Genomic DNA, 21,187 nt, shown 5'->3' on the forward strand with positions numbered 1-21,187 from the left:
TCTTATAAGAAAAGAATGCTTACAATGACAACTAACACTGAAAATCACTCTCATTTTCATTACTTAAATATAAATTTAACTAAAATACTAAATAATAAAATGTAGCTGACGAGGCCAGCCTTTTGATTTTCAAATCTTTGGTCTTTCCTACTTCAAGTCAGTACTAACGAGTATAATGAAACAAAAGAGTTACTGATGTCGATATTAATGAGTACTATAATTTTGATTTAAGAAATATTAGCATGGTCAGATTTCTACACTGATTGGATTGATGATATTGTTTCTAGAAACCTCGAGTAGCGGATGTCTGGTAAGTGGCATCATCATCTAATGACATAAAATGAACAGTACTACCGATCGCGATACTTCGTAAATATATGCAAACAACATTTTGGTGTACGCGCGTAACGTAATTTGGCATTCCCGAATAAGTGTGAAAGTTATTTATTTTGTTAATTAACTAGCTTATCTAGTCCCTTCCACAAAAATATATTTTTACGTGTTCCGTGATGTCAGAAATAATTAACTTTAGAAACGAGTTGGCATGGGGAGAATTAGTTTTATAAATAGGAAGTCTGTAATAACATGACTAATGATTTCGTGCGACTGATGTCATATTTTAATTAAATATATACTTTCGGACGCCTTTTCTGTGTTCGAAATTAGTAAACTAAATAAATCATTTTAAAAACATGACATGCGGAAATTTCGTTCTTTTGAAATATTAGTTTTTGCTGTTGAAAACGTCGAAAATAAAATTTCAATTAAAGAGAAAAAAAAAAAAAACATTTAACATAATATTAATATTTCAGTCTAACGAGATTTCTGTGTACTCGTATTAATTAAAACTGTACGTATGCAACAAAGTCATATATTAAATAATTTTGTTTTATTTCTACAAATAGTTGACAAAAACAATCAATTAGAAGCGGCAACACAATTGTAATCCATAATGATGTCATAATCGACGTCCTGATTCCTGAATCGTATTTCACAAGTTTTAAGTAATTAGAATTTGTTGTGCGTATCGATTGATATAAATATTATGCACCAATAACTATAGAGAGTTAATTAGAACTAAAATGCATAAACATAATATTAAGAAATACATATTAGAAAGCGTAGAGTCCCTTGCGTCTAGTGATTACTTCACATTCTCACGACCTGTTTTCGTTAGTTAATTCCAAATACAAATCATTAATTACGGCAACACTTGACACGTCAAAAGTTTTGACGTGAAAAGGTTTGAGTGGCATTTCATTTTTTGTTTTTGTAATAATACGACTAACATTATCGTCTGTCCCGTAACTATCGAGTTCGAAATTCTTTTGATGTTTAACTTTTTCTACATAATATTATATTGTGATTTGCCTTCGCCATAAGTCATAACGTAAGCGAGAGTTCCGTAGCATATCGGTGAGCTCCACAGCCTCCGCTAGCAAAAAAGGTTTGTTTAAAAAACCAACCGTGGATCATGATCCTAATGATTATTCTTACATATTTGTCTACACTTCAATATTATGTTTACGTACGACAGATTACTACGCCCGGGAGGCCCTTCGAGCGTTCGAGTGGTTTTAAACAAACACCACGAGAACAGGGGCCCTTGTGTGCCCTTGTGCCAACCAAATAATGTACGCCTGTTTGAGAAAGATTAAGGGTTTTTATCGTTTCCGTCCAGGGTTTGGCTACCTGAAACGTACAACATAAATTATCTCCAGCATATGTTTATCTACAACTGTCACCGGCAGCCTGCGACATACGCCTGACACTTCAGAAGTAGAGTTACTAGTTAGCTGCATGTTCCCAATTTCTAGATACTGTAGCTATAATTAGTCCACCCACATAGATCTATAACCTCACCTACTTGCAACTGGAAGAATCACCTTAGTCCTCACAAATGTAACGAGTAAATCGCTGCATCTGCTGGTAACTCATAAGCGAGTGTACTTCATCATTGACCGTCCAACTGAACTAGTGACTTCGACATTGACTCAGTAACTGGGCTGATAGTGATGGAGACAGTTGCCGACTTGTCCGAGGCACCGTCTATGGCGCCAGGGCTATCTATAACCAATATTGAGTAACTTGATCTATCGAGTATATTTAGTACAATGTCAGATGATATCCCGTCAGACAATTTCAGATCTTCCGCCAATGGTTTACGGTTTAATTTCTTGTAACACCACAGAAAATAAGGCAAGGCATAAGCTTAAATTTCTACTGGTATTATAATATAACAGTAGCATTATAATAACTATGCAGTTACTCGAAAAAAAATTGTCATTATTACTTAGAGGTAACCAAATGTTAGAAGAAAACAAAAATATGTAATGGACATCACGTTAAATAATTATTATCAGGACAAAGTCGATAGTGACAGAGAAGAAGAGACATGAGAAGGTAGAGTAGACGAGATAGGAGGATTCGAGTGTGCGCCTTACCTATCGACAATAACGCGTATCTCGGTATCTCAACAAACACTGACCGTAGATAAGATAGAGCGGATGTTGCTTCTGAGATCAGACTCGACAACATTTGCTCACAGCCTGATAAAACTCCATCCACCCAGCTCAAACACGACCAGGTTAAAATGTTTGGACGTGTCGACGCGCCGTGAACAATATTTACATTAGCGCATACTGGAGGCAGCATGTGATCGAAAACGTCACGTGGAACGAGCTACCTCCTCTCATTTTGCAGATACATATAAACAAAGCGATTGCGCAGTTTATAATTCAGTTGAGCGTTACAAAACTGTAAATAAAAAGAAATAAAGTGTAACTTTAACTAAAAGTTACAAGTACTCGGGTACCATAAACTAAATTAGGGCAGGAAGTTCAGCGAGTTTAAATGCACAAAAGTGTGAAAACGATAAAATTGTTTCGCCCAGAGTGAGACACGAAAGCCCCGCAACTAATAATTTAAAACGGAAGCATAGACTCATTATCGGCGAATGGGTACGAAAACTACATTATAATGAGATGAACGAATGAAAACAATGGGGTGTGAACTCCGCCTGTCTCCAGTAATGCGCCAAATACCAATTATCGACTAATTGGTTATCGCACGCGAAGTGTCTATCAAAATTATTTTTCGTTTGGGGTCGAATTTTTTCGCTGCACCCCAAACGGAAAATACGCAAGCGCACGCAAACGTCAGCGATCGTAATTGTTTCATTATTCTTGTATTAACTCCGATCTGCAGGCGATTTGTCTCGGACCACGTGAGCACGAAGGTATTTAAGATAAATGTTTGGGGTCGAGAGGTTCGCTCGACAATGCACGCAACACCGAAACAGACTAATGTGTATGATTTTGGCAAACCTAGAATAGGGCAAACTTACTCGTTTATTGATCGCAACTTATGATTCTTGTGTAGCCTCGATCTAAAACTAGTCAGCCAAACAGAAGCCCTTACAATAAAACGAGTGTCTGCGAAAACGGCAGAAAGTGCAGAGAAATAACGGTTAAACGTTTACAACTCTATTCCGCTGAAGCCGTAACGTTGCCACCTGAATAGACCACCTGAACGTCGGTCCGCACTCGCACCGAGGGTTCCCAGTAACCGACACGCGATTGTCTACAAAACTAATTTCGAACGCAACAATATACGGAGTCGTAAAATTGTGAAGGCAGTTAAGTCCGAGTTCGCGCCGCTAAAAGCCGCCGGGGCGGAGCCGCACCGCCCAGCGTTTTACCGCGCGGACATGCGATGCGAGCGTCTTTATTAGCAGCTGCTGACTTATAAGATCCCGGTACTAGAAATTATGTACCAGAAGTCGCTTTTATGATCTACGGGATCGTAAGATCTTCCAGCCTCTAAATCTCCCGGACGCCTTAAGTGGTCACGCCGTTCATTACGATTGACAGATGTTCATTTCACTATTTATGATCAGCCGGTGCCACCTTCAACCGTGCCCTTTACGATTGAATCAAATGTCAACGCGTCAAGTTTCGACGTTTGTTAGCGAGGAACAGGTAGAGCTCGATCGGTAATCGTCGCAACCTTCGACAAAATCTACTTGTCGTGTACGTAATATTAACAAAGAGGACGCGGGTATTTTATCACTTCGTACGGTGCAGACCTCACGAACGCCGAGAAGCGATTATCGCACTCGCTCCTTGGTGTTCGGCCGACTGAACTAATAGAGACTTCCGAATTTACATTATCACATTTATGAGTTTTATCAAGTGTTTGCGCCTCTTTCATCTTTTATAACTCTTAATTATTCGTTATCAGCGCCACGTTAGGAATTAACTCGCAGTGCGTAGATACGGGAGCGAGGTACACGTTTTATGGTACATAAATAGGCGTTATCAGGTCTGCGGGCCTAAAAAGGCCACATTACGCAATACTGCTAAAAAGAATTCAATTACCGAATTCTTAGCAGTTCCTCTAAAATTTCGTAAAATGGACGCATTCTCTATCAATACTGCTCCAATTCAATTCATCCGTAGATTCATATTTCTGGCGTATGTTGCCACATAAAAATAATTTAATCGATTTTAAGCGACCTTACCGATTATCTGTATTTGTATTAAAATTGTGAGTCAAAAATGTTTTGTCATATAAAGTAATAATATTTCTTGTTAAAAATCGATGAAAGCGATCAAATGTACGGTAAAAAACTCGAGTTTAAAGTAAAAAATATCAGAAAAAGTTTCGTTTTATACGACTGGCAAGAAATAAACGTCTTAAGTGTCATAATCTTCTAATTGTCAAATGTCAACCATAAAAATGCAATTTTATTTGTTTACGTTGGTCATTGGTGTTGAGAACTAGAATTTTTTGTGAAAAAAATCTACGAACACTTCAACCACCAATGTTAAAACTGCATTAGGGCGAAACACTTGAGTTTTGAGCAATAAATCTCGGTTAATTTGGTGGCTCACACAAGCTGCGTTGTGGGAAGTTTATGGAAACTCACCAAGACGAAAAAAATTAAGTTTTACGATGGAATTCGATTTTAGCAAAGTTTTTTACTGCTCTCGTTTTGTTAGGATTGTGTTGTTCTTCAAATCAGTGGCTCTTTGCATCGCAAGACGTAAAGTCTCGAAATTTTTGAACTTGCATAAAGTTTTTGGAATTACTGAGTAAGTACACTTATCTTAATTCATAAATAGGAAATATACATTTACTTGTACAATTATATTACTACATGTGGTAGATTAATAATCAATATTATAATTAATTTATATGTACTTAGTTATATTGAAAAAAAGAAGAAAATTATTTGTAATGAATTGCTAACATTTTGATATACGTAATTCAATTGTTTGATTTTATTACATTTGATAAGAAGAGTAATTGTTCAAGTTTGATTTAATTCCTAACACTTCTTTTAGGTACAATGGAGAAACGTCTGCCTAGCAGAGTGTCTGAGGGTCAGTGGAATATTTTAATAGATTTCCTTGAGCAACACCCTAATCTAGCTAGAGCACGTGGATACAACAACAGTGCGCATGGAAGAGCTGAGTCATTCCGCTTGTGGCAAGAGGTGGCTAACTCGTTGAATGCAGAAGGTTCTGGTACAACTAAATCTCCGAAGGAATGGTCTGTTGTAAGTACTTTAGATTAAAATTGTTATTTTTTATGTTATCTATTGTAATTTTATTGAAAAATTATTATATTTCTTTTATTCACAGTATGTTAGCAACTATAAAAGTAAACTGAAAAAGATAGTTGCTGATATAAACACAGAGTCCTGAGGAAGGACATAGGATAGTTTTTATCCCGAAAAATGTACGGTTCCCGCGCGATAAACGAGTTTTGGCGCAATGGAGTTGCGGACGTCATCTAGTAGTTATTATTTCTATTAAATGTAACATTTTAATGTTTTAGAACATCGGAGGAAGCAGTTCCAGTGGAAATTGAAGAGGAACTTCTAGTACTACCTTTGGAGATACCTAATAATGACAACAGGCCATTATTGCCTAGACAAAGAAGGCAAAAAAGGGTTCGCAGTAAGTTTTACCTTTTGATTGTAGGTATATAGTGCAAAAGAGATATTCATTTATTAGTGTTATGCAAAGAGAGATTCATTAGCTGTACAACCGATAAAAAATAAAATTTATTGTTTAGTTGAAAAAATGGCCAAGTGCGAGTCGGGCTCGCGTACGAAGGGTTCCGTACCATTTAAGAGCAAAAGTGGGCAAATAAATTGTATTTTTGTATGGGAGCCCCCTTTAAATATTTATTTTATTTTAATTTTATTATTAATTATTAAAATTCTAATACTATTAAGAACTTTGTAAAACTCAACTCTCTAGCTATTACCGTTCTTGCGATACAGCCTGGGGAGACAGACAGACAGACATTGAAGTCTTAGTAATAGGGTCCCGTTTTTACCCTTTGGGTATGGAACCCTAAAAAGAAGAACAAATTGATAACTTTATAGCCATGATAAACAATACTTTGCTCTTCTTATGTGTTGCTAAGGATATTTTTCAGTATATTATTAATCTAAACTCTTTTGTTTCAGCTCGGCCACTAGCTCCTTTAGATGAGGCACGGAGAATACTCTCCCAAGTTGAGATGCAGCGTGCTGCAGCAGATGCTGCTAGTGCTGAAGGTCTTCAAAATATAGGACTTAATTTAGGACGTTTAGCTAATATAGCTGAGCAATACTTTCAATACATAGTTTCTCTTAGACCTGCATAAAAGGTCTAATGATAAAATATGATATCGGCAGGTTTCTGTTTCCTTGATAATTAGTACTTAACCATTATATTTTCATAACGATTTTAAAATTGAAATGTTATACTTTATATTTGATATCTTGGGATTAAAAATATGGACATTACTTTACTTACTTTTTTCTTTTAGAACATCATAATTACAAAATTTTAACTTGTAGACGTGTATTTGTTTTCATAGTTGTATTTAAATATTTTTATGTCATTACTAATTAGTAAGTAAGTCTCTTTTATGATTCCTTGTGTTATAGTAAGTACTTTGAATATTATTATCAACCATTAAAAATAAAAACAATTTCACTCAGCAAATTCACATTTTTATTTAAAAAAAACCTGCACACAACTTTCTATAGAATAATTTATTGCATAAATGTGTTATAATATAAAGGTCTTACAATATTGGTACATACATGGATCCAACATTCTGCCTTGTAAGTGGCGTGCAAAATAATTCAAAATTTTACAGGGCATATTAACAAAATACTAAAATTAAATAATAAAGTCATTACACAAAAGATAACATTATTTAAATCAAAAATTAAAAAAAAAAAACAAATTTTTAAATTTTATCCTTACATGTACAAGTGAAATATAACAGGGTGATAAAATTTAAAAAATATTTAATATTATGTGAACAACAAGATCCATCCCTAATTAGTTGAGTAAAAGCCATTATAGATTATATTATCGCTCTGACCAAAGTCTCTCCACAAGGGTATTCCGCACTGATTCTCCGGCAGCTAAGTGATCTCTCCTCGCTGGCAATCTCGCTGGTGTTTCTGGACTTATCTAAAAACATTTACATATTGTATGTTTTTTATTTCATAAAATATGTATTAAGTTTTGAAATATACTATCATAAAAAATAGTTTCATACTTGCATGTTGATTTCATTTTCTTCCTCCTGTGGTGTTAGTGGTGTGACAGGCATTCTAGCTGCATTACAAATATTGTGTAAAACTACACAAGCATTCACAATTAATCCAGCTGTTGTAGGATGGTAATGCAACTTGCGATCCACCAAAAGACAGCGCCAGCGAGATTTAAGTAGCCCGATGCACCTCTCCACAGTATTGCGAGCTCGACAATGTAGATCAGTGTAATACCTTTGTGGAGAATCAGGCTCTGTGTTTAGAATTGGTGTCATCATGGTAGGGCGTAGGGCATAACCTGAATCACCTATAAGAAATTAATAAGAACATAATATATTACTATGTAAGTAAATATGTAGATTGTATATAGCATACTTAAATATAATAATTTATACTGACCTAAGAACCATAAAGTATCATTTTGGACTTGATGTAGATTCTCTAGATGTGATTTTAATGGATGGTGATTCCAAATAAATGAGTCATGTGTTGCCCCACCATGGCTAGCATCCACACTGAGTATATTTAACTCAGAATCACATATCTGAAAAATATGACTGTACAGAAAGAGAATAAATAAAAAGGGGAATGTAAAATTTATACTAAGTATCTCTTTTAAAAATAAGTAGTGACCTATACCCAAGGTAGGTATAGGTACCTACTTATTTTTACCTACAATTTCAACGAACTTAATAACTTAGTTATATTATGAATACCTATACTTACAATTTGAGTATTCAATGAATGGTACCTCTTGCGATTGAAAAACCTTTCTTCATTTTGAGAAGGTCTTACAATGGCTATATGTGTACCATCTATGCATCCTATCACTCCGGGAATACGAAACTTTTGATAAAATCTGGAAAAAATTATTAATTAAGTAAGTATTTATTATGGACTATCAAACCCCAAATGCATCAATTACACATTATACATAAGTACCTACCCATTTTTTATTATATTTCGTTCTTCACGTGAGTGTGGGAAATGAATATATTTCCTCCGAAAATGCTCATTGTTAAGGGCTTGTGTCACAGCCCTCACGCAGTTGGATACACTCACTTGGTGCATCTTGTGATGTGCACTAGCACCTATAGTTCTCTGGTAAGATCCAGATGCGTAAAAACTTAATGTACTTAATACCTAAAAGTAATAAAGCAGATTATTAATTGAGTGTAGGCAGGTAGGTACAGTTACAACAATCTTATTGGAAACTATGAGTAGGTACTTCATAATATTCAGTTAATAAATAATTATTTACTTAACTTTGAGGAAGTACTAATCCCACTACGGGCTCCAGGCATATGAGGTTCCAATTCTTGTATGAGGTCACGACACAAGCTCTTGTTGAGGCGAAATAATCCCACAAACTCAGGCTCCGGTATTTCGAAAGCTATATCCATTTCCCTAAATATGGCGCTTTGCCTACGATATAAAAGACTCTCCGTAATACGGGCATGCTCCAAAAAGTTTTCATATAAGCCTAAATCAGCCATAACTATTTTTATTAATTAAAAAGAACAAAATACGAATTACGAGATGTGCCACTGCAGTAACTTTTTATGAATCTGCTAATTGACACATGATTGAGACTAAAAGAATTCATATTTAGGGGCCATTTTAGGAACTCTCATAGAAAAGTGTCAAATGGATGAATTGCCGAAAAAGAATTGTATCCGAATCAAAATATGAATTGTCGCTTATGCGGCCATTTTGTGGTTTATGATTCAATTCCTAGTAAGACTGTAATAAGAATTGCCAAATGTGGCCTTTTTAGGCCTCCTGAGCTAATCTCCAGATAATGTACGCCCGAGATGTTGTAATAATAATTACTGAGCTCCTTCGAATTGAGCTATTTAGATATTCCCGAATCTTTTCTTTTATGTTTTTAGTTAATTGAAACGATCTACGACATGCTCATACTGAGTACGGAGGAATCAAACGAACAATAAAATTAAATGGAATAATAAAACTTTATTGGCCGCACTTATTCTGCCACGAAGCGTTTGTGGGACAGCGGAGCCGAGGATTACTAACAGTTTGATTAGCTCGGAGCGTTTGATACTACGTAAAAGATAGAACGTCGATTTAGACAACCCAGTACTGGTCGTAGTCGTAACTCAAAACGTGTTGCCCATTTCTTTCGTAGCAGCTTCTCCACCTAAAGATACGTAGGCTGTAGATATAACGGGGCTGACGAGGATGACACCTCACCTCTGCTGTAACGTCTCTACGTCGGAAACATACTCTGTTTGTTATTGTAGCGATATCAAAGAGCGGGTTCTCAGAACGCCTTTGTCTTTCTCGTGCGCTCAATAATAGGAAACGTTAAAAATAACACCCACACCCGTTACATTCAATCTTCAGTAGATTTGGAAAGTTTTATTGTGATGATAGAAAATCGAAAGTTGTCTAAAGTTGTAACGATTGAAAATATGCTCATTTCCTTCTTTTGTTTTGACACCTACGATTTGTGCACTTATAATTACGTAAGATATTTACACTAAACTGTGAGAAAATAATTATGTAATAGGCGTGGTCTACGCAACCTCAAGGGCTCAGACGAATCTGGAAGATTATAATATTTGGGGAAACATAACAATAGTCTAAAATGGACTAAGCGATTTCTTGCAAATTCCAGGTGAATTGACTAGTACAACATGGTTTACAAAAAATTATACTACTGTCGAAATGTCTAATAACAGTGTTAGATCGTGGTGTTCCACAAGCTCGGTTTTAGTAGTATGTCCCACAAACTCCCCATAAACATTTCGTTGGTTACTTAATTTCGCTTTTACGTCTACTGGGAACCGTGGTGGCGCCTTTGATACAAAACGTTTAGTACATCATTGCCGAGAACTGTGTGTTTGTTTGTCTGAGCCGGCGCGAGACGTAAACCCGCGTGTGTGGTCACCCTTAAGACGAAACGCACCCAGATGCGACCACATCAAAGACTCGCAGCCATAAAAACCAACATCGAGTAATCCACGCTCGTGATATCCTGCCATTCGATCGCCATTTCCAATTAAATTATATCAACCTAAAACTTTAATTCGTACGTAAAATTAATTGACGATTAAAATGACAACGGCGCGTTAGCTCATTAATTTTTTAATCACTTCGCTAAATGTAATAACGTGGTGAAGGGCGACTCCTAATTAATTTTATTTACGAACCATAGTTTCCATGAGCATGCTGATTTAATACCTCGGAGTATAACACGTAAACGACAGGAATCGCCTACCTCAAATAAAGTAAGTCCCAAAGTATACGCCGTCGACGTGGGATCCCGAACTAACAAAGAGCTATTTTTAATAAACACACCAATATATTTAGCGCAGCCTTCAGCCGGAGGCTTGCGCGGTATTTTCTATTTCGTTACACATATAAGGGGCGGAAAATTACATTCGTATTTTCGAGGTATTTTCCCTCCATATAGGAAGGATTTGTTGCCCTCGCGGAATCATTAGCCGCCGAATCCGTTATATCTCTGATTCCCTGGTACCTATGGGAAAACTATTTGCGATTTTTCATCCGGGATTTTGTTTTTATAATAAAATGTACAAAAATATCAAAATAGCTCTGACCATGGAGCACAAATGGCATTTATTTGTTGAACATTTACTCAAATACCGCTGAAAATGCCTGTTATCTGTTTTGTGGCTTTTGAATCAGTAAAAATGTAATTACTTCGTCCTCTGTGATTTTGATATAACTTATAAGGACAATAAAAATGCTTCACAAATCACATTTGATGAAATTGCTTGAAAACAGTAAAAATTATAATGTACCCAAATACGAGTGAATTAGTGGGGCCGACTTTGACCATAAAGGAGTTTAATAATAATTTGGAATTGTTCGATTCAAAGTTCACAACACGTAACGGCCGGTCTAACGACACAGAACACCATCAGCGAAATTAACGCCTTCCTACAACCATCAAAATTGTACGACAATTATAACTATCAAATGCTCCATTATCAAACGTTGAAACGGCGCCGGGACACCGAGCGTTATTAACCGGGATTACCGGCTCCCGGCGAGCCCGGGATAGAGGGATTTGCTCCGGGATCGCCCGCTGATGATAAAAGATATCCCGGATACGGCGGAACAGACGGATAATGTGGATCTTCTGATTCCGTGCGATCGTGTAAAAAATGGATACTCGGATGTGGAAGTAAAAGAAAACGCAAAAAGTGATCGTAGATCGTGCAGCTTACAAACTTTTATCCTTTTTAGCTTTATCGCACACCTCCAGTATAACGTTGAAGGTATGAAAGAATTGAGAGTTAAATTATTAAAAATAAACATTCACAGTGTTTAGATAATATTTTATTTTACAAAACAAACGGTCCACGTTCTGAAGCAGATATTTCCGTCCCGACCGTAAATCCATCTTAGCGTGTCACAATATTTTGTTTTCGTAAGTACGTTTTAAGAAGTCGAGAAAATTCGGATCCTACATATAACTAAATTCAAGTGGAAACTCCGACGCGGGGGACAGATCAAAGAACTTACTTAAACTCTTTCCGAGATTTATGTCGGCTCACGTGTTGATTATTTAGTCCGGGGCTCAATAACGACGCGTCCCGCATCTGCTATCGGGGCTTCATAAGGCGCGTCAAAAATAGTCCCCATACGTCACGGGACTCGAATCCCATAAGGATAGTAATGAACGAGTCGTGTAGCCGCACCGGGCTCGCATGAGCCGCGCGTAGGCCGTATCAGCGGTACAAGCGATCGCACTTAGCCGTCACTTACATATCACGTCGCTGCGGCGCTATCATTCAGCGTCGCTCGCTGCATTAGCGGTGTCGCCTCCCGATAATTTATTGGACACCTCCGCGGCCATGCCGCATGCGGGTCCGGTACCTCGCCGGATTGATAGTACGACCGCTATTCAAAATAGCCCTAATGGCCGCGACTACTGTTCACTCGACTTTTAATTACCGTCGCTCGCTCTCATTTACATTTCCATTTATCCAATTGACATTGTCCTCCCGACTCACGGTGAGTTACTGGAGACTTATCACTCACTAAAAACCCTTGTTAGTTGCTTCAACACTTATGCTAATTCTGGTCTTGATTAAATGAGAAGTGGAATAAACGATGACAGCTTTATGATCGCTCCTGCAAGGTCTGTACTCTAAAGTAAACCACTTACTCCCTAATAATTATCCCTACCGGCACCGATACTTTGTAAATTATTATTTACATAACTATTGAAAGTGAGATCTGGCAGTGAAATTACCATAACAATTATTAGATTCCATTTAAAAATAAAATGCCAGGCCCAGGTGAGTCGGACGCACCTGCGAGTCCAAACAGGTGTACCCACGACCCTTGGATTTGATAATTGAATATCTGACATCTACGTACACCAAGTTTCAGTTCCCGCTACGAGACATTCCACCTGAAGACCGTTGGAGTTGTCAGCAACCTCCGGGGTCAGGGTACAGCGGTTCCCGATCAGGCCCGTACCGACCAACACACAGGGTCCAAAGTCGTCCGTCGAGAGTCGCTATTATTGTATATAAGCCGCTTATTAAGACCGACTCCCACTCGCAGGCGAAGCACGCAACACGACCAGGGTCGGCTCACATGACGATCAAACTTTTTTACAATATTTCAATTTCTTCTATTTCTCCTATGTTCCCCGTAATTGGTATCCTTATTAATCTCCTTCAGTACTAAATGTACTTTCTCAATGTTGTTATTCATACCCTTTGCCCAATATACTAGAATGTGAAATCTGTCTTTATCGAAATCTGCATTTGAAAGATTCGTTCGATTATATATTATGCTCATCGTGATCGTTTTTCACTTTATGATCTATGTAGACGATTGTTTCATCATTGGCTTTTTCAATAATCGGACTTAACTGGAGCCAAAGTTTCCCTGTGCGTAAATGTGTAGCGGTATGTGAGCCGGCGCGGTGCAGTAAGTGGAATTATACGTACATTTCCAAGTATGGCCGCGGCCGCGTCACAGGCGGCCCGGTGCCACGAACAGGCTCTAACGACAACAAATATATCAATTACAATACGACCATTATTACTGTAACTGTTGCTACAACTTCCCAACGGGAATCAGAAAAAACTGGTAACATACTAGCTTCGACTACAGTCCCTAGTGGTACATCCAAACCAAGGAGAGTCTTGACAAAACGACTACTTACTACTACAAAGTACATAGCAACAACTAGTAAACTGTAAATCTGATGTTGTTTGCTCGATACAAACAGCGAAATTACTCACTCGTGAATAGATGGGCGTTAGTAATTACTGATTACGTACACGTAATTATTATTTCACAAGAATGTGACACGGTAATTTCTTTATCAAAAAACAAAATGATTCATGGGTTTTTGTGTCGGAAATAGATAGAATAGATATGAAATAGTTTAAAAAATCATTTAGGATAATATACTTTGTGCTAGTCGTAACTGCTAACAAGTCTGTTGCATCATGTCTCGCTTTGATTGTCATCTGTGAAGATTGTATCTAGGATGTAGGACATTTCCCACTTATAGTGGCTTACTCGTGATTTAGGAATCAAGCGATTTAAAATTTGTCTTTTCAACAGTCACTAGTCAGTGGACTACTACTGCAAATGATAATGAATGTGACTAATGTTATGATTGTGGTAATAACATGGCTTGCTAGCTATGATGAGTATCATAAAAAATCCAACAAAATTTTACAACTTAAGAGAAACCAAGAATCGAGCCATCAGCATTAACTGAGAAACATCAAATCAGTAAACTAGAACGATGCAATAAAATCTTTTTAAAAAGTCATATCTATAAAATAAAACTACCATCTAATCTAATTAAAGGCGATCTGCCGTTTCCTTATCTCCCGGTCCGAGAATGACCACTTTTGCTCGTTTTTTCATTAAAAAGCTTTAGCAAACCGCTCACGATGTAACCGGCCTGTTGTACCCGGCGAGGAATGTAAATAGGATTAAAACGGCCAACAACCGCCTCGGAGCCGGCGCGGGCGAGCGAGACTCGAGCCCCGAGACGGGGAAAAAGTTCTTTTAATTATTTATTTAGCGCTCCTCGGATCCGCTTCGATTATTTCACTCGATGCTCCGGTATCGTGTTAAATCAACATAGACAACGTTTTTGCTGATTGAAATCGAGTGCTTTCTTTATTTCCTCTTCAAGAATCGTTCCCACGAGTTTTCATAGTACATTTTACGGTCGCATTGTATGATTTTCTACTAATTAGATAGGGTCACATATTCCAATTCCTAAATATGTTATTAGTACATTGCGTATCACTTGTTACTCTGTATAAAAATAAGTTTTTACGTTGGCTCTAAATAGGTATTAAAATGTATTATTATAAAATTATCTCTATCCATAACGGCTCTATGCTCAATCACCTGTCAGGTTGTCGAGGAGCTGTCAACCTGTCAAATTCTTTCCGATGGCGCGATAACTGCGATAAGATAACCTAACATTTTGTTTTTCGTTTATTACATCATTGCACACTCAAAAATTCCAATGGTTTCATTTTTATTACGCTCAACAATCAGAAAAAAAGTTACTTTTTAAGTAGAAGCGATAGTCCTTGAGAGAAATGAAAAGTAAAATATGACTCAACGAAAATAAGAGTAAAAATAAAATATATAATATGCCCTCTACTAAAAGCAAAACCACTTTAATTTTAAACAACCTATGTATTCATTACCGGACGAATTGTTCGTGCAAACATAAATAATATTGGCAAAACATTAACCTGAGATCTGTATTGTTCCAGATACCATGGGTAAGTCCAGACAACGAGGAAGCCCCATAAATCAACGTGAGGTAGTAAAGATCGAGCTAACAAAAATTTCCAATCTCCATAAAGCTCGGAAAATAATTACCTCGGTGTTTTTTACACGCAAATAAGTTAATCGTGCAACACTAGGAGTCGAGGATTCGGCTCGCGTCATAAACTTTGATTAGGTCATTAAAGAATGTTAATTTATTAGCGTGCAGACCGTTCCCCGTGACGGACAAAAAGCGACCGTCGTCCGTTCGCTCAGGATCCACGATCCTTCGCGAGGCCCACCGGATTTTATGGCGTTTAAAACATTTCCCTTTTGTATCACCTTAGTTATTGACTACGAGCGTTCGTAATTTAAATATTATTGGAAAAGCTCACAATAGTGTTATGGGTTTTAGGAGAGTGTGAAATTTTATTAAAGCGATACCTAAAGAAGCCATTCGATGACACGATAGAAAGCCTAAGCATACCAAATTACAAGAAACATTTGATGGTTTTAAAATTTGAAGTTTAAAAATAAATAATATAAGTACTTAAACCCCTTTTTACGATACGGAAAGTTCGAATTAGATATTGGGTTATCGAGGGTATTAAACATTTTGTGGATGATGTTGCAATAACTTTCTGATCGGGCGATACTAATAAAACCCCTCATTAATGTTTTTTACACGTCGAAATGCATTAGTGGCGACTTTTTGTTATCACCTCGCAAAACAAAAACTCAATATCAATCGTACACGAAAATACTCTCAACGTTTTTCGTTTTGCTATTTATCATAAAATATGGACGTTGCGCTCAAAACATCGCCTCTCTTTCTCTCGTGAGTCGCGTGTCGGAGACGGATGGATGTGCATTTTTTTCTTTATTTGAAGTCGTGTTATCGACTTGTCCGTCTGTACATTGATTTGTTCGTGTCGGTATCGTTACAATATTAATTACTGGCATAATGAGCTTTGGTTCTTGATCCTCGATATCGATCTGTGTATTTCTAAATAAAACACGAGATTTGAATAATTATATTTTATACTTTTTATGCGTTCAAGATTATTTATATTAGAGCTTCTTTTTTCAAAAATTAATTTATGGAATATATTTAATTTTACGTCATATTTTAATAGTACTTTGTTCATCGTTCCAGCCACTAGCTTTAGTATATTTACGAGTTTAGTTTACGACAGCAATATACCATTATAAGCATTAAAATCCAATTTTTTGCTTTCTGCTACGTCAAATACATAATTCAAATAATCTTCCTTTTCATAGACAAAACATTTTACTAGACTGAATATTTGCGAAATACGTATTATAGGTATGATATTTTGTCTTCTTACTACAATAATTTTTATTTTTACTAAAATCGATAAATTCATTTTAGTAAAATTAAAAAAAACATTGCCCCGAGTTCATTAGTCGGACGGAGATAGTTTAAATTTTTTAAGTGATTGCTAAATTCGTTTATTTGGTCCGGTATAATTAAGGTGGAAATTCGAACGTGTGTACAATTGTCTCGTGTAATCACTGCCCACAAAGCTCTGAAAGTGATTAATGATTCAGCCGGCCCACACGTGGATACATTAGGCAATCCGACTTGTGTTACTTCATTATGCCGCGATCGATCGGCGCGAGCTTCAAATTCAAAATTCCAATTCCGAATACGAGTTTTATTCGGCACGAATCCGTAGGAGGTTTTAAAAAACCAGCGTCGAGAGGCGACTCATTTGTCACCGCGTTCAGAATTTTGTGACTTGCGACACGAGCATTAAAATTATCAGCACGAAACAAAACACGGTGCACACAGAACATAATTAGCATGAAACGTGGTACAAATTATAGTAAAAAGTGGATAACAGGCCCATTAGTTAAATAACAAATTGCATGTTTAGCAATCAACGATTTGTGTAATTGTTGCTAGTGGTAATTGCAAGATGGCGCGATACGCAGATTGACGGATGATATGCGATGCTCGCTCGTCAAAAGATAGCACAATTAGCGCAATAAAGCTCTGATGAACTTATGTGCCAATGTCACAAGTCACACTTCACAGTGTGCAGTGGACACGTCATGTCTGGGTTCAAAATCGTTGTCACTTTCAATTTTGAGTATATTCAGGCTCTTATCAACACAATTCTACAGACCATTGTGTGGTTCCTCGTTAGCTACATGTTAGCTATACAGTACCTACACTTTTATATTGGCTCAGCAGTTTAATTTTTTGCTTTAACATAGCAGAACTTCAATTGACTATCGTTTACAAAAAACGAGTGCAGAATCACAAAAAATAATATTCCGAAGAAAAAGGTTAAATCTTACGCAACTTGATACTTATGGTATCGAAAACACTCAAGATAGAATTGCGATATTGAATACTTGTTATAAAACCACTTTTGATTCAGACGTCTCCTTTACAAAAGCCACTTTATTTTATTGTTATTGTTAACAGCTTGTCGAAGTCACGAAAAACCGCTAAACGTAACGTCGACACGTCCCGAAACGGTCGTATCGAACCAAGATTCAAATTTCGAACGCAACATTTAAGATGGCGACCTTCGCAAGCCGTATATCAATCGTGATTTACGCGCCACGGTCGAGGTCGACGCCCGCCCGAATTTCGTTCAGAAATGCACTCGCGGAGTAATTTATTTGTGACCATCTATTATTTTGTAGACTCACGAGGTCCTAAACGCAGCTGACATTAATATATCATTTTACGCGACGGCGTGGCCTACTTGTCTTCGTCTCTCTCGCGTGTACCGCTCGCGCGGTGTCTCGACAGGGACGGAGGATCGGGGGCGAGTAGTTTGCGTTTTCACTTTTTATAGTAGCAATATATTTGATCAGCTGATCGTCATGACGTTTACTGCGCGTGTGGCTATGTGTTATGTTTTTCATAATTTATATTATAGTGGTTTTGTGTTTTTATTCGAGTTGGCTAGGTCGCGGTTTATTTATATTACCGAATATTTATCTAATTCTCGCGTCTATAGCAGTTAAATTCGTATCGACATCCTTATTAGCAATATTATCGGCGTCTGCATCATAGGCGTCTCGAGTTGATTTACGTTCTAGTATAAAATCTGTGTGTCCTACATTAACTACCTAATGTAAAGTTTAATGCATCCTCTTTTTAGTACCTTCGCCTTTTATTGAAACGTCTGAAACTCATATAACATTATAAAAAGAAATGCTATGGCTCGGAGTCGCATTGAATTAACATAATTTTATTGAAGTAGACACAGTAAAGCGATTGTGTACTTTTTAAGGGTAAAATGTTATCTCTACCAATATTAAATTTCATAAAAATTTAAGGTTTAATAAAAATGATAAAAAATAAGGTTTAATAAATAAAGTTTAATAAATAAATTTGATTTTTTTAAGTTTATATTTTCAATGCAGTTTACATATTGAATTTTTAATACAGTTTATACTGAGACTGAGAGTTTGTTATTGAGTGTATGTTTGTTATTTCTTTTTTTAATGATTTTGATAAATTATTGGTAGGCTAGTCATTTCACAAGCTTTTACTTTTACTAGTAGAGCCATCTGTTGTCTGTTTTATTCAATACCTAATTAATATACAATAACAATAATATCTTATCGAACTGTATGTATCTCCTGATTTTAATTTGTGTTCTCATTTACGTTAATTGTTTTAGGCATACAATTATTCATTTCCAATCATCAATAGGCTTCCAGAATATATTTTCGAAACCAAAACACGAGCTTATATGACGTGGTTTTGTTTAAATAATACAGCGTTCTATTTAAAACTAGGCGGCGCTCGCACGTGGTCCCTGTAAATATTTTTGGAGGCAATCGATTTCCGAAATCCATTCTGTGCCCCCGCACCAACGGCGTAAATAACGTGGATATGACTTCGGCCTTTTCTCTTTTATTTTCATATTATTGTTCGCTGTGACCTGTATGTTCATTGTTATGATTAAATCCTGCTGCAGTTCGTGTATCTAGCATACGGTGGTGCTATTTTAACGAAAGTTTAATAATAAATATTTAAATCTCTATTATTGTGTGCTATGTAGGTAAGATTGCCATTCTACCTTTAAATAGTTGATTGCAAAATCAAATAAGATATAGTTGGAATTGAAATCAAACCATTGCCGTTTTTATTAATCTTGTGTTAGTTAAAGTTTTACTACACGTCGATGACGCTTTTATAGTTTACATAACTTTACCTATAAGTGTACCCGCCTGTCCCACATATACACTCATTCGTTGTCAATAAATAATTAGATAAAGTAAATTTAAATATTGGATTTTATATCGGAGGCTTTCAGCTAATAGATTCGGTTCAGCGAGGGACTTATCCACAGCTATCTACAGGCATTAGCGCGTATCGCACGGGCCTAGCATCATTAATCTACGTGACAGTTCAAAATTTAGTTACAGAGGGTCTCCCCGCCCGCGCCGCCCCTCCCCCGCCCGTCTGTGGCAAGTTTTTGAGGCGCTCCCAAATAAGGTTCGGGAAGTTGGCGCAAATTTCGTTAATGTCTGTATTCCATAACACTGTTCATTTAATGCCGTTTTTGCATTAACGTTATGCTATTTTACTAGTAGGTACTTGTAATGTTAACAATTTTAGCTGAGAGTGGTGATTGTCTTATTAGAATTATTATTACAATATGGACACTTTGTTGTTTCCAAGTTTCAACTTTCACATCGATCTTTAAATTTATTTAATTAACATTATGAAATATTACATATTCCCGTTCTCAATCATTAGCAGCTACTAATGGTTTATTCTGGATCATATCGATTCTCAACCACTGAAATGGTTCAGAATTAGTTCTGATGTATCCGACCCCCGCAGCGCCGTCAGCAGCACGCGTCTCTGATCTACGTCACACTAATTACAGACACCTCCTGGCTGTTATGCAAACCTGGTAATTTAGAACATGTTACACGGAAGACGGATGGAAATTATAGACGGTCGAACATCAATATTATGGTCATCGCTGATTAGAATTTAGTATCGTAACGACCGTTTCAAACAAAATATTATGGTTCTGCGTTGTGAATTGTGATGTCTGTCTGCGAGACCTTTTTGGATGATGCATAAAAATATGTGTCTGAAAGTAGGTTTCATATCTATTTCAGAAGGACTCTAGCAGTGTAATGTAAAGTCCGGCTCGTTACCCTTACCACCATCAGAGCCTTCGCCACTCCCACCCCACGACAAAAATGTTAAATGTTTGTTTAACATAAACGTTTTGGACACCGCGGCGGCCCCGGGCGGTTATAATTTAAAACTTAAACATGGCTCATACATATGAGGCTCGTTTTCTCCTTTTTGATTCACAAAGAAATTACAGATGCGTTTTGTGAATTTAATTGGAAAAGTCACGCGAAGTTTCCGGGGGTTCGTCGACCCGGCGTGTCGGAGGCTAGGTCCGGTCGGCCCCGTAGTCGCGTCGGCCCCGTGTCGTACCGTCATTTCTCTCGAGTCGGCATGAGTAATCACATTCTTCTGTTCCGCAGTTATTCGAGCGTCGTTTTGTTAAAAAACGGCTTAGTTTTTTCGATAGGCGGACAGAAATGGAGCCGTGTATTTACGGACATAAAGTGTACATTTAAGTGTGGGGTCGGGGTTCGAGGTTCGCGAGCGGCCGGGCCGTGACTGGCACAATTCCGCTTCGAAGTATATTTTTGCCTTTTTATTACGTACGTAATCCGAGGGTAGGTTGTGTGCTGAGTGGAAATTATTAAGCATTTTTGACCTCGGCCGGCCGGGACCCAATATGCAGACGACGTACGAGCATACATTGGACCCAAATTGGAAGACATCGTGCGTCGTAACTTAGACCCGATACGAGCGGCCAG

General features: G+C 37.2%; 2 protein-coding genes across 9 annotated transcripts in view; both read left to right on the top strand.

Annotated features, from left to right (window-relative positions):
* LOC121725855 (homeobox protein homothorax) overlaps positions 1 to 21,187 on the top strand; it is a 252,442-nt gene that overhangs the window by 115,282 nt on the left and 115,973 nt on the right. For 5 of the 6 annotated variants that reach the window (XM_042112983.1, XM_042112982.1, XM_042112987.1 and 2 more), the window contains exon 8: positions 15,340 to 15,348. The exons of the other annotated variant lie outside the window; for it this stretch is intronic. In XM_042112983.1, the coding sequence (XP_041968917.1) occupies positions 15,340 to 15,348 (9 nt within the window). The remainder of the gene's footprint in view (positions 1 to 15,339; positions 15,349 to 21,187) is intronic. 6 annotated transcript variants of the gene reach the window in all.
* LOC121725856 lies at positions 4,737 to 6,857 on the top strand. Of its 3 annotated transcripts, XR_006035449.1 has the most exons (4): positions 4,737 to 5,096; positions 5,349 to 5,563; positions 5,845 to 5,966; positions 6,485 to 6,857. XR_006035449.1 is itself a non-coding variant. In XM_042112989.1 (3 exons), the coding sequence occupies exons 1-3, from the start codon at positions 4,957 to 4,959 to the stop codon at positions 6,661 to 6,663; spliced, it is 441 nt and encodes a 146-aa protein (XP_041968923.1). In that variant the 5' UTR covers positions 4,737 to 4,956; the 3' UTR covers positions 6,664 to 6,857. The 3 variants fall into 3 exon arrangements, 2 of the variants coding, with proteins under 2 accessions (XP_041968923.1, XP_041968924.1); XM_042112989.1 differs by lacking the exon at positions 5,349 to 5,563; XM_042112990.1 differs by lacking the exon at positions 4,737 to 5,096 and having other exon boundaries at positions 5,255 to 5,563.

The sequence above is a fragment of the Aricia agestis genome, chromosome 4, assembly GCF_905147365.1.
Source record: "Aricia agestis chromosome 4, ilAriAges1.1, whole genome shotgun sequence".
Taxonomy (NCBI): domain Eukaryota; kingdom Metazoa; phylum Arthropoda; class Insecta; order Lepidoptera; family Lycaenidae; genus Aricia; species Aricia agestis.

Excerpts from the sequence above, each read along its gene's own strand:
- LOC121725856 (XM_042112989.1), top strand. The coding sequence starts at position 4,957 with ATGGAATTCGATTTTAGCAAAGTTTTTTACTGCTCTCGTTTTGTTAGG. Across the intron at positions 5,097-5,844 it reads AAAGTTTTTGGAATTACTGA|AACATCGGAGGAAGCAGTTC; the intron begins GTAAGTACACTT and ends TTAATGTTTTAG. Across the intron at positions 5,967-6,484 it reads AAGGCAAAAAAGGGTTCGCA|CTCGGCCACTAGCTCCTTTA; the intron begins GTAAGTTTTACC and ends CTTTTGTTTCAG.